The 14,559-nt window shown below is 32.4% G+C and overlaps 2 protein-coding genes across 2 annotated transcripts in view; both read left to right on the forward strand.

Moving 5' to 3' along the window:
* The window catches only part of LOC117914738 (small subunit processome component 20 homolog), a 65,656-nt gene extending 55,739 nt beyond the window's left edge, over positions 1-9,917 (forward strand). The window contains exons 29-31 of the mRNA XM_034830194.1: positions 6,604-7,131; positions 7,355-7,487; positions 9,166-9,917. Of these exons, the coding sequence (XP_034686085.1) occupies positions 6,604-7,131; positions 7,355-7,487; positions 9,166-9,422 (918 nt within the window). The 3' untranslated portion in view covers positions 9,423-9,917. The remainder of the gene's footprint in view (positions 1-6,603; positions 7,132-7,354; positions 7,488-9,165) is intronic.
* Positions 9,918-11,203: 1,286 nt separating this feature from the next.
* On the forward strand, positions 11,204-14,135 carry LOC117915194 (ER lumen protein-retaining receptor erd-2.2-like). Its single transcript, XM_034830760.1, has 6 exons — positions 11,204-11,375; positions 13,151-13,350; positions 13,425-13,565; positions 13,650-13,730; positions 13,804-13,934; positions 14,063-14,135. The coding sequence occupies exons 1-6, from the start codon at positions 11,204-11,206 to the stop codon at positions 14,133-14,135; spliced, it is 798 nt and encodes a 265-aa protein (XP_034686651.1).
* Positions 14,136-14,559: the final 424 nt, after the last annotated feature.

The following is a 14,559-nucleotide window of genomic DNA, read 5'->3' on the forward strand; positions in this document are numbered from 1 at the left end:
CAATTATCACATACATCTTGTATATAATTCATAAAAAAATATATAGATATGATTACAACAAGTAGCAAAGGTGGTAGCAAAGATGAGCTTTGAAAAGATTTTCTTATGTAGGGGTTCCACCAATTCCCCAATTGATATACACAAATCTAGTTTAGAATTATCCCATTTATTTGGAACTACAAGCTTGGATTCATGTCTTACTCAAAACCATAGTTTTTATTGAAAACTGAGAAAGATGCAAACAAACCGATCAAAACATGGTTGCATGTTATTTAAAAAAAAAATGAGATTTCGATTCTAAGGACTCCAAATAAACTTTTGAAATGCATTTAAATGAGGAACATTTTGAGAAAAGGTTCTTCTTAAAAGGAAAGAAATCATTTACAAACAACAATACTCAAGGATCAAACATAGGCAATCCAAAAGAAAACAAAATCACAAAATAAAATTTTAGACAACCAAGCCGACTAAAGTGGTGAGAATGGAGGTTAATCTTCATTATTTTCTGAGAACCTCTAAAAGTCAAATTTAACGAACAATCAACAAAGGAATAAACTAAATGACTGTAGATAAGATAAAACTAACAAGATATTAATCAAGAATTAACAAGGATCAATCAAGCACATATTGAGATGAGCAATCAAGAACTAACATAAGATCAATTAACCTAATTAATCAAAATTTTAGAAAAACACATGGTCGAAACTAATGATCAAGCAAGAATGAAAATTGATATACTTAAAAGATGAAACTAAAGACATGGAACCAATTAAACTAATCAACTTAAATTCTAAAAGCTCATGAACTAAAAGGGGTGAATCAAAATAGAATAAATAAGTTGGATCAAAAGTTAGTCAAAGCAAAAATTAAAACATGAACTTTATCACATGGAATCCATTATATTAATAAACTAAAATTGTGAAAACATATAAATTAAACAAAATTCCGACTTTTAAAACTAAAACAAAGAATCAAAACTATCAAAGTCAATCTAAGCAGATCTCTAATTTTTTAAACTAAAACAAAGAATCAAAACTCAACAAGATTCTAAAATTTTAATCTAAAACAATGAATCGAAACCAAGGTAAACAAAATTCCAACTTTTTAATCCAAAATAATGAACCAAAATTACACTAAACAAAATCCTAATTTTTTAATCCAAAGTAATGAATCAACACTAAAATATATAAGATTTAACTTACCTTTCCTAACGACATGTGGACTGGCTGTATGTGGAAACTAGGTGGACTGTTTCTTCACTCCTTCAGAATGCTGGATATCACCAGAAAGAGCAACACTCCATTCCCTCTACTCTCTCCTCCACGTGCTGAAAATTTCTTTTAAAAAAAAAACTTCTTCCTCCTCCCAACACCAAGCACTACGTGATTGCCACTTATCTCACACATATGCCATGAATTTTTTTCTCCATTAAGCACGGCAAAGTGGCTGCTGCAATTCTTCTCAAATATGGTTGTTATATCTCTTCATCAAATGTACATATCTGTACTAACATTCAACATGAAAGTGGCGTCAAAGCATGGTGGCATCTCTACGGATCCGAGCACTGGTGACATAAGAAAAAAAAAAAATATCCAAAGTGATGACTGCATCTTCAAAGTTCAAGCACACAATCATCCATGTTTTCTAAGCGTTAAGTGGCTGTCATTCCTCCCTTGAATACCCAAAACCGTGAATCATCCTCTCTCAAAAAGTCCTCTTTTTTCCCATGTAGTGGCCTGCTCTCTAATCTATCTCCTCTCCTATGCAGCCGTCCTCTAAAATTCTTCCTCTCCAATTTCTCAAGTCGTTCTAATCTCAATCTATGATGTGGCGTCTCAATCTCCCTAAAAGTGTATTATTAAAGTCCCAAAATATGGCATGCACATGGTTCAAAAACCAACCCAAATCCCCAGAATCGTGCTTGAATATTCTTTCAAAAACGCTCCACTCAATATCCAAACCGCGGACTGTATCGCCTCCAAATCCTGGCCTCCATCTCTTCTCAAAAGACCCGAACTGAATCTCCTTTTTCTCACGCTGAAAATCTCATCGGCCCAGACCTGTGCGTCCTCCCACAATGCCTCCTGAAAATTTCTATGCATGTCGGTTATCCCACCCGCTGTATCCTTTCCATGGAGTCAAGCTTCTTTCCCAAAACTTTTCTGTGTTTTCCTTTTTGGCCGTAAACCAAAACTAGAGAACTCCAAAGGGAGAATCAACAACATCTATAGAAGCAATCAAGTACCAATGCAAACAAACATATAACCTCTGTCATTCTACACCCAAGCATCCAGACAAAACCCAAAATCCCGCGAAGATCAATATATAACAAGAAGATAACGGGAATGAAGGAAGAGTCTACAGAAAATGTACCTGGAAACGCTCCCCCTGGTAGGAAAATTCCCGCTGGTATATCGTCTCAGATCTCTTACTCTGCTTTGCCGTGCTTCCTTCCTCTCCCTACGAAGACAATCTTAGAATTCCCTTTCTTTTATATCTCTTAGCTTCCAGAAAAACCCCTCTGCTTGTGCTTTTTATAGCAATTGGCAACCGTTCCACCTCAAGAGTCTTCCTCTCTCCGAATTCTGTCTCATCTACCAGAAAAATCCCTTTTAAATTTCAAAAAACCAATCCATGCATATCACGTAAGGAGTCCCATCTTTTCCAAAAACTCCTTCATCCCTATTTTAACTCTCCGGAAGAGTTCATTTCCTTTTCAAAGTCTTGCCAATTTCAAAATTCTTTTTCCTCCGATTGGTAGATTTTCCTATAAAAACATCAAATTATTAAATTAAATAAATGAATAAAATAAATAAATAAATTAGAGAATGATGAAATAATAATAATAAATAAATGAATAAACAACAAGATAATAAACAATTAAATAAAAAATAATAAATAACTAAATAACTAAAAGTGATTGATAACAATGAAAATAAATTAAAATAAATAAATAAGTAAAAATATAATAAATGATTAAATAAAAGTGATTGATAATAATAATAAAAATAAAAATAAATAAATAAATGAGAGAAATGAGTCATGCAACCATACAAGTCACGCTAAGAATGTCTAATGGGCCAAGTGTGCCTAAGTGGGCCTAAGTGAACCTAGACGGACTTAAGGTGTCTAAATGGGCTTAAGGTGGTGCCTAATGGGCTGGGTATACCTATATGGGCCTAGGATGAGACTAGGTGGGTCTAATTAAGTCTAACCTAAAGTGTACCTAAGTGAAGCCTAATCTAAACTTGAAGGGCGGCCAAGATCATAACGTGGAGCCGGATAAACCCCTCAACTCAAGTCTCCAAAGTGGCTCAGAAAAGATAAGCTATATGAGTAGTAATGGGCCATCAAAGAACTACTGTGAAGCACTAGAAGTAAACTTAAAGACATGTGCTAAAGGGATGAAATGGAGGGTCTACAGCCCCCTAACCTAAGCTTATTTTTCTGAACTCAGTAAGGCCCAGTGTCACAAATCTACAAGCCCCACTGTCACAAGTCTACAAGCCCCACTGATACCAGAAAGAACAACTTCATCTTGGACAGAAGCTGGAATTGGATTGATGAGTACCCTTCTTTTGCTGATGCGACCTCACCAGTTCTAAATGTTCCATCAGCTCTAAGTGTACTCCTATTGAAGCCCTCTCAATGGCCCCAAGGCATATGAAAGACATGGAGATCTTGGAATGGGAAAGCATTGAGACCCATGAGGGTTGAATGGAAACTTTATAATTCAGATCTGAACAGCATTAATAAGAAGAGACCAATCTGGTTAAAGCTGTTCAAAACAAAAAAAGAGAAGCAATATAGAGAGAAAACTGAAGAAGAGGGGCTAGTTCTGGCTGTTGGTCCAGGAGGTGGAAGGGGCACATGCAAACAGCAAGATCAAAAATGCTTCTTGGAGGCATAGCATTGGTTGTAGATAATGAGAGTTAGAGAAAGATGTTAGGGTTCATTTTGGTGGGAGAGAATGAGAGTAGATATATTTGTTCAACTTTTTTATAATACAAAAATTAAAATTAAGGTAATAATGATCTAATTTACTCAAACCTTTTGCATGAATTTATTCACCCAAACCCCTTTGGCAAGCGCAAGCCAGATTGAGGTTTAGATTGACTAAAATCAACCTGAGCCTAATCTGACCTGTCAATGAATCTGTCCAACATTTCAAACTAGCTTGAAGGTTGTATTGGGTTGGAACAAGTTGCCGAGGTGACAACTTTCTTTCACCCTAGGTGACAACAATCTAAAATCATTAGATGAACAATCTAGTTTTCAAAGGTCCAACCACCTAAATTCCAAAACTGACCACATACAATCTAACTCTCTTCTCAATGACTAGATCAAATAAAATTAAACAAGAAACTGGAGCTGCTCCCAAGCCTTGGACTGGAAACAAAAACCTCTTCCCTTCACATGATTAGCAATCCTCACCTGTATCATCACTGACTGGAAGGGGAAGAGAGGTGAGCTTACAGCTTAGCATGAACTCGCATTATGATACAATAAATGAATATAGTACTAAATGATGAGTGGTGATAAATTAGGACATGTTTAACAATATTTTTGGAAACAGTTTTCAAAAATTAGTTTTTGAGAACAACTTTTAAAAAATGTTTTCAGTTATTAAACTTCAATTCTGTTTAGGAACTTAAACATGAAAAGTAATTTTCTCAGCCTATTTTCCATGAAGGCACTCTTCATTTATGAACAATGCAAAAGTTCCTAGCCTATTCTTCGTGTGTCTCAAATTTATTTGGAAAAATCACCATGTTTTCATAATGGGTTCCTAAAAAACTATTCTCAGTCCAAAATTTGTCAAACATGGTTTTAAAGTTGGAAAACTGTTTTTTTATGGCTGGAAAGCTGTTTTCTATTCTTTAGAATAGAAAACCATTTTCAAGAAAAGTTTCTAAATAGACCTTTATTTTTTGCAATCATAGCAGAATGAATGAGTTGAGTGTAACAAAAATTCAAGAAAATGTTTTTTAATAAAATATACTTTAGCAATTTTATGAATTGTATTTTTTTTTATGTGTGTGTGTTTTAAAAGGTTATTGAACCTTACCTTGAGACTAGCCTCAAGGCAGGGCTGAGGAAATTAGCCTTGATGCTATAGCCTCAATATAGGGTAATTGAGGCTTACAGCCTTGAGGCTATTAAGGCTTAAGCCTCAAATATTCAGAAGTGTTAATGGTTTTAGGGTTATGGGATTTTTATGTACTTTTTTACAAGAGGTTTTAGCCTCAATATTCAATGGTCTCAACGAATTGTGAGGGGGAGGGGGTGGAGGGTTTGGTATAGATTTATAAGTTTTGTCTTGTGTTCAAGATAAACATTTTACAAAGGAAGGACTTATCTGTCTACCAATTATAACTCTATTGGAGGATCCTACTAGTGATGGTGATGGTAGTGTTGAATATTTGATGAAGCCATGAGAAAGTGTTGGATTTTAGAAGAGAGAAAAATGAACTAAATTATAAACCAGTGATGATGATGTGCAATTAATTTGATTATTATGAATTACATGGTGTTCTTATTATTTTAATGTTCATGCAAGTTTATTAGTATTTTTCTGATTTCTGAGTTTTTTTTTTTTATTTCTCTTTATTATTATTATGATTCTTCTTGATGTTGTTTTTATTACTGTTGTTGCTTAAGTTGAGGCTTACGCCTTATTTTGTCCCAAGGGATATATATATATATATATGTGTGTGTGTGTGTGTGTGTGTGTGTGTGTGTGTATGTATGTATGTGTGATTTGTTAAATGACCACATACATGTCTTATTGATCATTTTTACACACAGTTCTACTATCTGAGGATCGCTCAAGGTTTTATGCTTACTGAGCATTTTTCAGATGCTAGAAAAGGGTACTTAAAGCTTATGATTTTGGATTAAGATCATTGTCAAATTCTTTAACAGTGCTATTGATGCTTTTCAGTCTATGTAACAAATAATTCTAGTTTTCTGCACTAAATTAATTTGGTGTATCTTTGGAATTATTGCATCCGAGAACTTGATATGCATTGTGGATCATGTTCTCATTATTCTTATAGATTGAGACAATTCATTGAATTTATTATGCTTTCTCTTAGTTCTGAAGTTCTTATACGAGCCATTCTCATTAAAATGTTGTTTACTTGTATTATACTCTATTCATGATTGAATTGGATTTAATAAAATAAGTTTTTTCATCCGCAATGGTAACATCTTCATTTAATTTATTAGGATAAGGCGGCGTTAAGTTGCAAACTTTATCACCTGGAGTTATAGCTTCTGTGTTTATTTCATTTTATTTTTTTATTTTTTATTTTTATTTGTATTTTTATTTTTTAAGTTTTCCTACAGCCCATGGACCTTTTTTTGTCTGTTTGCTCTGAAAATGATTCACTAATTCAACTTCTTTCCATGGAAGGTTCTTTCATCTTCAGTTTCCTTTAAATTTTCTTAAATCAGAAACAATCGATTCATTTCATTGCATTAGAATGCTGACAGGATGAATTATCCTTTGGTAAATACAAACTCCGAGAAAAAAGTAGGAATACTTGTGATATCCTTTTGTTCTTTTAATAAATGTTTTTCCTGCACCCTTATTTTCAGGATATATGGGAAGTGATCTGTGATTTTCTGTTGCACCCACACATGTGGTTACGAAACATCTCCAGCCGCCTTGTGGCCTTTTACTTTACTGCAGTAAATGAGGCTAACAGAGAAAAAAATGAAAAGTCAATAGAAACATTTTCTCTTGTGAGACCAAGTAGACTTTTCATGATAGCTGTTTCCCTCTGCTGCCAACTGAAGGCACAACTCGCTGATGATGCAGCCAGCAACCTGATCACACAAAATCTCGTCTTTGCAATTTGTGGTGTGCATTCTTTTGTGGGGCAAAAAGAACATGTGGATCCTCACCAGTTTTGGAGTGCCATTGAACAGCACGAGCAAGAGCATTTTCTTAAAGCTTTTCAGTTGCTTGATTCAAGAAAAGGAAGAAGCATTTTCGAATCTTTTATGTCTAGTCGTATACACAATCTCAATGACCAAGGAAACAATGAGGATCTCCGACATCTGCTTGTCTCTAGTTTGCTTAAAAGAATAGGAAAGATTGCCCATCAAATGGAGGCAATTCAGGTATATTTCTAGAGGATGTAGGATTACAAACTATTTTAATTCACAAATGTTTGTTGAAGATTTCTGTGAAATTTCCGCATCTCAATATCTGTGAAAGTTTCTACTTATTTTGCATTCCTCTTTTGCCATTACTTTGTCAGTACTTGTTTAAATGAAACTTCTCTCGTTCTTCTGTCTTTTTTAAATGTCATATTGTTGATAATATTTCAAGCGTTTCTTGCAGATGAAAATTGTCTTCAATAGCTTTAGAACAATTTCAACAACAATTGGTCAAGAGGAGTGTCAGCATTATGCATTTCAAATGCTGCTACCATTGTACAAAGTTTGTGAAGGATTTGCTGGGAAAGTCATTTCAGGTGAGTTCATATTCCTGTTGTATGCTGTACTATAATTAATTTATCTCAACAAACTTTCTCTTTTAGGAATGAAATAATTATAGAATTGCCTTAGATTGAATCAAACCTTATTGCTTGGTGTTTGCCTGGATACCTTTTATTCTCAAGCAAGTCTGAAAGAAGGATTAGTTGATCCCTGTTTTATGTTTCATCTTTTGCTTTCTGCTCATTTAACTTGTGAAGGATATCAAGTAATTCTAATTCAAATCCTTCTGTTGATTTTATTTTATTTTATTTGAAGTGTGATATTTGATTTTGCACCCTGTTAAATGATATCACCTTAAAAAATTGTCCTTTTTTAGTTAATAATAATAGTATTGGCTAATATAATAATCTGAGAAGTTTGAGTGAATATATATATATATTATAACCGAGGAAGCTTCCATGGCTAAGCCCTTAGGACTCTCTATGCGGACCCAAACCTCGGGGTGCTGATCGTCCCGCAACAACCAACACTGGGTAAATTCAAGGTATCATCAATGGCAAGATTCGAACCCAGGATCATGTGCCACTTATTGGCACCTCATTTCCCAATGTTCGCCTTGACCAACTGGGCTACCCTAATGGGTGAGTTTGAGTGAATATATGTTGGCAAGAGTTCTATAAATATTTTCTTTTTCACAATAAACAAAAGATGAAGCAGATAGAAGTTAAAAAAATAGGGATTTTTGTGTAAAAAATATTGATGCATTTTTTTCCCTTTAATTTTGAAATATATTCTTTATTGGAATTTTTTGAGGGGCAATCTCTTAATAAATTGTGTTTTTGCTAAATTTTAAGGGAGCGAGGGTTGGCATTTTTTATTTTTTTTTCATTTTTTGGACTTTATCTTTGTGCTTGCAAAAGAAAATCTTCTAAGGTGGATTGTTTCCTAATTGTTAGGGCCTGAGGCTTTACTGGCTACGCCAATGCTTCATAGAAAGATGAATATGCTTAAAAATTATAAGATTCTCATTATGAGAATCCTTGCCATTAATCCCCTTAAAACAGTTTTTGACCTTTTGTACAAAGCTTGCTCGCTATTTTGTTTCAGAGGATTGTGAACCAAGCTGTGGTATTTGACTAAGTGAGTTATTTAGAGCCGCCCTATGGTAATCCTAAAGAAGGGAAAGTGGTTTGACAGTTAGAACTAAATTTCCTCCTTCTCATGTAATAATCATTGCCATTCATCAAGTTACACTTATCACTGCATAATCTGATTCTTGAGCTTTTCAATTATGATAAATTCTTTTCCTTTGTGGCAGAGATGAACTTAATAACTTTATAGTTATGGTTGTTTAACTTGTTTCTATGTCCCCCTTGCATTACACTCTTACGTCGTATTGTTGTTTGGACATGCATTATTGATTTATGATGCTATGTGTGGTATCCATCTCTCTGATACAAAAAATAGATGGTTCTTTTTATTTTAAAATTAGTTGTAGTTGCATGACTTGAATCTTATTCCCATCTTAATCTTAATCATGTCTTCTTTTTTTTTGGACTTTCTAGTTTCCACCTTTCATTTTGATTTTATCTTTTGGGGAACATACTTCTAAATCATAAGTATCATTTTACAATGATGGTCTCTCTCATATTTCTCTTCTCTCCCCAATCTGATTTGACCAGTTGCTTTCTTGTGGTTTATCATGTGTTTCAGATGAGGTGAAGCAATTAGCACAGGAAGTTAGTGAAAGTATAAGAGATACCTTAGGAATCCAGAATTTTGTACAAGTTTACAGCCATATCAGGAAGAAGCTGAAGGCAAAGAGAGATAAGAGGAAACAAGAAGAAAAGCTTATGGCTGTGGTCAACCCAATGCGGAATGCAAAGAGGAAGCTGAGGATTGCAGCCAAGCATCGAGCTCACAAGAAAAGGAAAATAATGACAATGAAGATGGGGAGATGGGTTCGTTAAAACTCGGAAAAGAGCCTTTTGATTGTGTCTATAGGTTGCTTGTGCTCAGATGATGCTCTTTTCTGGCTCCTTCCCTGTCTTCTGAGTAGCATATATGATGACCCTTCACAAGTACTCTGCCTGCTGTACAGATGCAATTGGCTACAAAAATCCACAATGGAAGGCATTCACTCATTTTGCCAGTAGAGGGAGCCTACAAAATGGTGTGAGCTGGCTGCAATACCCCCATCAATCTATACCCCCTTTTTTAATTAATTTCTGTAAATATTCAAAAATATGTACTCAAATTCAAGTTTTGAGGAATATTCTGTGTATCAAAATTTTGGTAAGAGTTCACACAGAGGTTAGGGTTGAGGTGCCTCGCTTTGCTTATTTTAATTATTTCAAGTCCAAGGCTTTAATGCTTCTTGTTTTTGAGTCTTCATTTTTCTTTTCCTTATGTTTGTTTACTGTTTACATACACAACAATATATGCCATTAATTTATTTTGTGAAATATAGTTAACAAGTTCTGCAACTTAAATTAAGTTATTAAGCCATTAATGATGGGTTTGATAAATTAATTTTATGATTTAATGGTTTAATTTAAGTTTTTAAGTATGTCAAGCATGTTTTGTAAAATATTATTCTATAAATCAATTTAATAATTTAAAGTGGTTTAATAACTTAATTTAAGTTATTAACTAAACTGAGTATATTTGGTAACATAATTTAATGATAAAAACAATTTTAAGTACTAAGTAAAAACAATTAATTTATTTTAAAATTCATATTTTTCTTTTTCTTTTTTACTCTCATTTATTCTAATTTTATTCACTATATCTTTTGTTACTCTATGATCTTTATTGTTATTTGACATAATTTTACTCTAATTATAATTTATGAGGGTAAAATTGTCAATTTGATGATTTATAATAAATTTTAAATTAATTTTATCAAATAACAATTAAGGAATAAGTTTTAAATCAACAACTTAAGTATAATTTAACTTAATGTCAATTTAAATATTGTAATAATATATAATATTAAAAAAATTTAATATTAAAATTTTTATTCTATTTTTTTTATTATTTTAATAAATTAAATATGAACATAACATAAGATAACTCATCGGATATAAATACCTTAAGAGATTATTTTAATATAAAATCATATTGAAATGTAAATAATATCTTAAAATTGATATAAGATATATATCCTATTTGAGATGCAAACCTTAAAATATATATAAATATATATATATATATATATATATCTTATCCTACTGTATACCCTCTGTTTTTTTATTCTTCTCTCTTATCGTAACACTACAATTACCGCATAGGGCAGGACAGATTGTTCAATTTCCCCTCTTGACTGCATGGGTTATGCATTGCAAATTTGCCATCAAAGGTTCAACTTCCAGCCCCATTAATTTAATCCAATATTATTTATATATTTTTACACTTAAAAATTCTTTTTTATTTTTACTTTTAAAGTCTGAACAGCCGTTTTAAATTAATTTATTTTAATTATAAAATATAATTATTCCAATTCTATTTTAATTTATTTTTATTACTGATCATTATTAGTTTCTGCTTTCATGGAAAGTTAATATTTCCTAGTCTAACGTTAACTTTCCATGAATGCAGATAATTGTTTTCATTCTAAAACGTACACAGTACTGGGAGAGAGAGAGAGAGAGAGAGAGACAGAGACAGAGACAGAGACAGAGAGAGGGAAGAAGGCATGAGAAAGGGAGGCAAGAGTTGGTTGAATTTGAAATGGGTTGAAAGGCAGCCCATGAAGGTAAAAATATTGGTGGGTGTACTGATCCTAGGGTTTTGTTTAGTGGGTTTGAGGCATCTCATGAAATATGACAATGGCTTTCCTTTGTTCATGGCCTCCCAATCCATCCATCTATCTGGGATCATCATCCTCATCTTCAAGCTCATCAAAACCAAGACCTGTTCTGGTAATTCCATTTTTTTTTTCTTCTACTTCTTACTTTGATCTTAATTTCAACTATTTGATTGCTGTCAATTGTGTTAGATGCTTCTTCTTATTATTTCTTTTATTGACTTGTTTCTTATCATTGTTTAAATTATAATTTGAATGAATATTTAAAACTATATTAATCTTTTATTTTGTTACAAATGAAAATAAAATAAGAATGATTGGGAGGCTTACATTTCTCAATGATTGACGACTTTTTAGAGAAAAATAATAGGACCTTTCTTAAAAATACCTTCATTGAGAAAAAAGTTGGAAGTAAAAATAAAACTAATTATACAAATATGTACCATGATTAAAAATAAAACACTAGCTAGACTTAAAAATTATTTTTAAAATATATTTAAAAATATTAAAAACAAGTTAAAAACGTTTTATGTTTTTAAACATACTTTTATTTTACAAAATATCATAAAATAGTTTTCAAAAACAGTTTTTCAAAACTGTTTTAAAAAACAGTTGTCAAACAGATTCTAACCCTTCATCCTTTTTTAGTCACATTTTAACTAGAATACCCTCATTCTTTTTCTTTTTCTATATTTTGTAAAAATAAATCTTTCTTTTAAAACTTATATATAAATATTTAAAATAGTTATGGACATCTATATTATAAATAACCCAAATAAAATCCCACTTAAAACAACTCTTATAAAATAAGTGAAAATAATATAAAACATCTTGTTTTCTATTCTTAAAAATAGAAATCAGAAAACAGTTTTTGGTTGTCAAACGTGTTTTCCTAAAACAAAAATATATTCTTATCAAATAAGCCTTTAAATTCCTAAAATTGAGTTTTCAATAACCCTTTTAATCAAATAACCCTTATTTAAATACATAACTCTCATGTCCCAAAATAAAAATTTAAGTGTCAATTAATTTTTAAAATATTTATACAATATTTTTTTTTGGATAAATATTAATTTAATTTTTTGATCAAAATAAATATGTACTAAGAAAAATTTAAGACACTTTCAAACATAAACTATATCATATATACCAAGTTTATATGACATCTTGTGATGACTTGATGGGAATAATTTATTTATTTTTATCAAAATAAATATATTCTAATAAAAATTTAAGGCACTTTCAAACATAAACAATATCGTATATACCAAGTTTATATGAGATCCCGTGATGATTTGATGAGAGAATAATTTTTTGATCTTTCTTCAAACTTCGTTAGAGTTGAGTTTGAGTGACTAAGTGGGTTAACCTGACACCAACAAATAAATGAGAAAATAGAGGAACAATTTTTAAAGGTTATAAAATTACTCAAAATTGTCACTATTAAACAAACAGTTTTTTTTTTCATCTCTCTAGGAGAACTCTCTTTTCCTAAAAACCAGAAAAAGAAAAAATGTGTTTCTCTTCCCTCCCCAAAAACAAACAAAGAATACAATTCTCTTTTTGAACAAACAGAAGTCTTTTCTTTTGATTTTTTTTCTCCATAAAAGTCCGAAGGTTAAGGTTGTTGTGTTGTGAAAAAAAAAATGTTCTCATATTTGTAATTTCATTTAAAAGTGAGAAAAATGATTAGTGAAACAATCACTTGGGAATCTTGGGTATTTCAGAAGGTGATTAATGAAACAATCTCTAGGGATTTTTGAGCATTTTAGAAGTAACCCATAATCCGTATTGTTTTGAATGAGGAGTGTTTTTGAAATTCACGTATGGAGCAAGTAGATTATGGGATATACATATATAATTCCTAACTCGATCTAGTATTGACTTCAGGGCTTTCCCTAAAAAGTCAAGAGCTGACGGCTATAGTCATGGCAACAAGAACATATTGCAGTTTTGAAGTAGAAGAGCATGCTTTAACACTACTAGGCTCTGCTATATTTCTTTCTACTCTTTGGGTCATTTATATGATCCGCTTCAAGTTGAAGCCTACCTACTCTAAGGAACTCGACAGCATGCCCCTCTATTCTATGGTAATTAAACGCCCACCACCCTCCATCCCCTTGCTTTATTTTCTCTCTCTCCATGCTGCTGTTTGAACTTTCAGGTGGTGCCTCCAGCTATCCTTGCTGTGCTAATCCATCCTCATATCGATCACAGACTCCTCATCAGAATAGTTTGGTCTTTCTCTCTTTACTTGGCCGCCGTCTCTGTGCTTCCTCAGCTTCGTTTAATGCAGAATGCAAAGGTTAATTAATTAAATTTGTTGATTCATCATCCATGAGAAGGTAAATTGATTAATTCTTTTCATCTTTTCTTCATCTCCTTTCAGATGGTGGAACCCTTTACCGCATATTATGTGTTTGCATTGGGCGTGGCAAGATTTCTCAACTGCGGTTCTTGGATCATTCATGTGCGCAGCTTTTCCACCTCTTTTTTCACACTACATAAAATAATATCATATATTTTCAATTAATGTCATGCAGATTTATGAGACTGGGGGACGGTATCTAATGTTCTCCGGCAACTGGACGCAGTTGTGGGTTCTGATGGTTATTCTCTCAGAATTTGTTCATACCTTTATCTTGGCTGATTTTTGTTACTACTATCTCAAAAGGTAACTAATTAGACTTAACTTTTCAAAATACTCATCAATATCAATTTTCAGTCTTCAGTCTTAAGTCTTAAGTAGCAGCAGAATCATGATCAGTGATCACTAATTGGTTGAGACTTTGTGATTTGTAGTGTCATGTATCAGCAGCTGCTTCTGGAGCTCTCTTCATCCTCCCATTCGCTTGGAAGGGGAAAAAACATTTGATGTACCCTATTTTTTTTGGCTATATTCTTTGTTTTTTTTTTTCTTTTTTAAGTCTGAATTTACACACCTGGTGGAATAGGCCATTGGTTATCCAAAATTTTTTCCTTTTTTTTTTCTTTTGAACTTGATAGAGAGATTAAAATGCTTCTTATACATAAATGTTAGAGACAATTTTTGCTGTACGGTAAAGAAAAACTAATAATGTGTGGGTCTAAAGTACTTAAAGCTTGTAAAATTGGCATCAAGTTCTTAACATATTAATGGACTTCATACCTTTCAGTATTGTGAACTATGTAGCTGTTTAGTGGTTTCAAGGGCCAGGATTTGACTATAAGCCTTATATAAGTCCTATCAACCTTTCTCCAACCCTTGTATACTTACATATGTCATTCTGATAGATCACACAACAACCTTGAATCATAAT

Source organism: Vitis riparia, chromosome 5 (genome assembly GCF_004353265.1).
Source record: "Vitis riparia cultivar Riparia Gloire de Montpellier isolate 1030 chromosome 5, EGFV_Vit.rip_1.0, whole genome shotgun sequence".
Lineage (NCBI taxonomy): Eukaryota > Viridiplantae > Streptophyta > Magnoliopsida > Vitales > Vitaceae > Vitis > Vitis riparia.

Excerpts from the sequence above, each read along its gene's own strand:
- LOC117915194 (XM_034830760.1), top strand. The coding sequence starts at position 11,204 with ATGAAGGTAAAAATATTGGTGGGTGTACTGATCCTAGGGTTTTGTTTA. Across the intron at positions 13,351-13,424 it reads GCATGCCCCTCTATTCTATG|GTGGTGCCTCCAGCTATCCT; the intron begins GTAATTAAACGC and ends TTGAACTTTCAG. Across the intron at positions 13,935-14,062 it reads TGTTACTACTATCTCAAAAG|TGTCATGTATCAGCAGCTGC; the intron begins GTAACTAATTAG and ends TGTGATTTGTAG.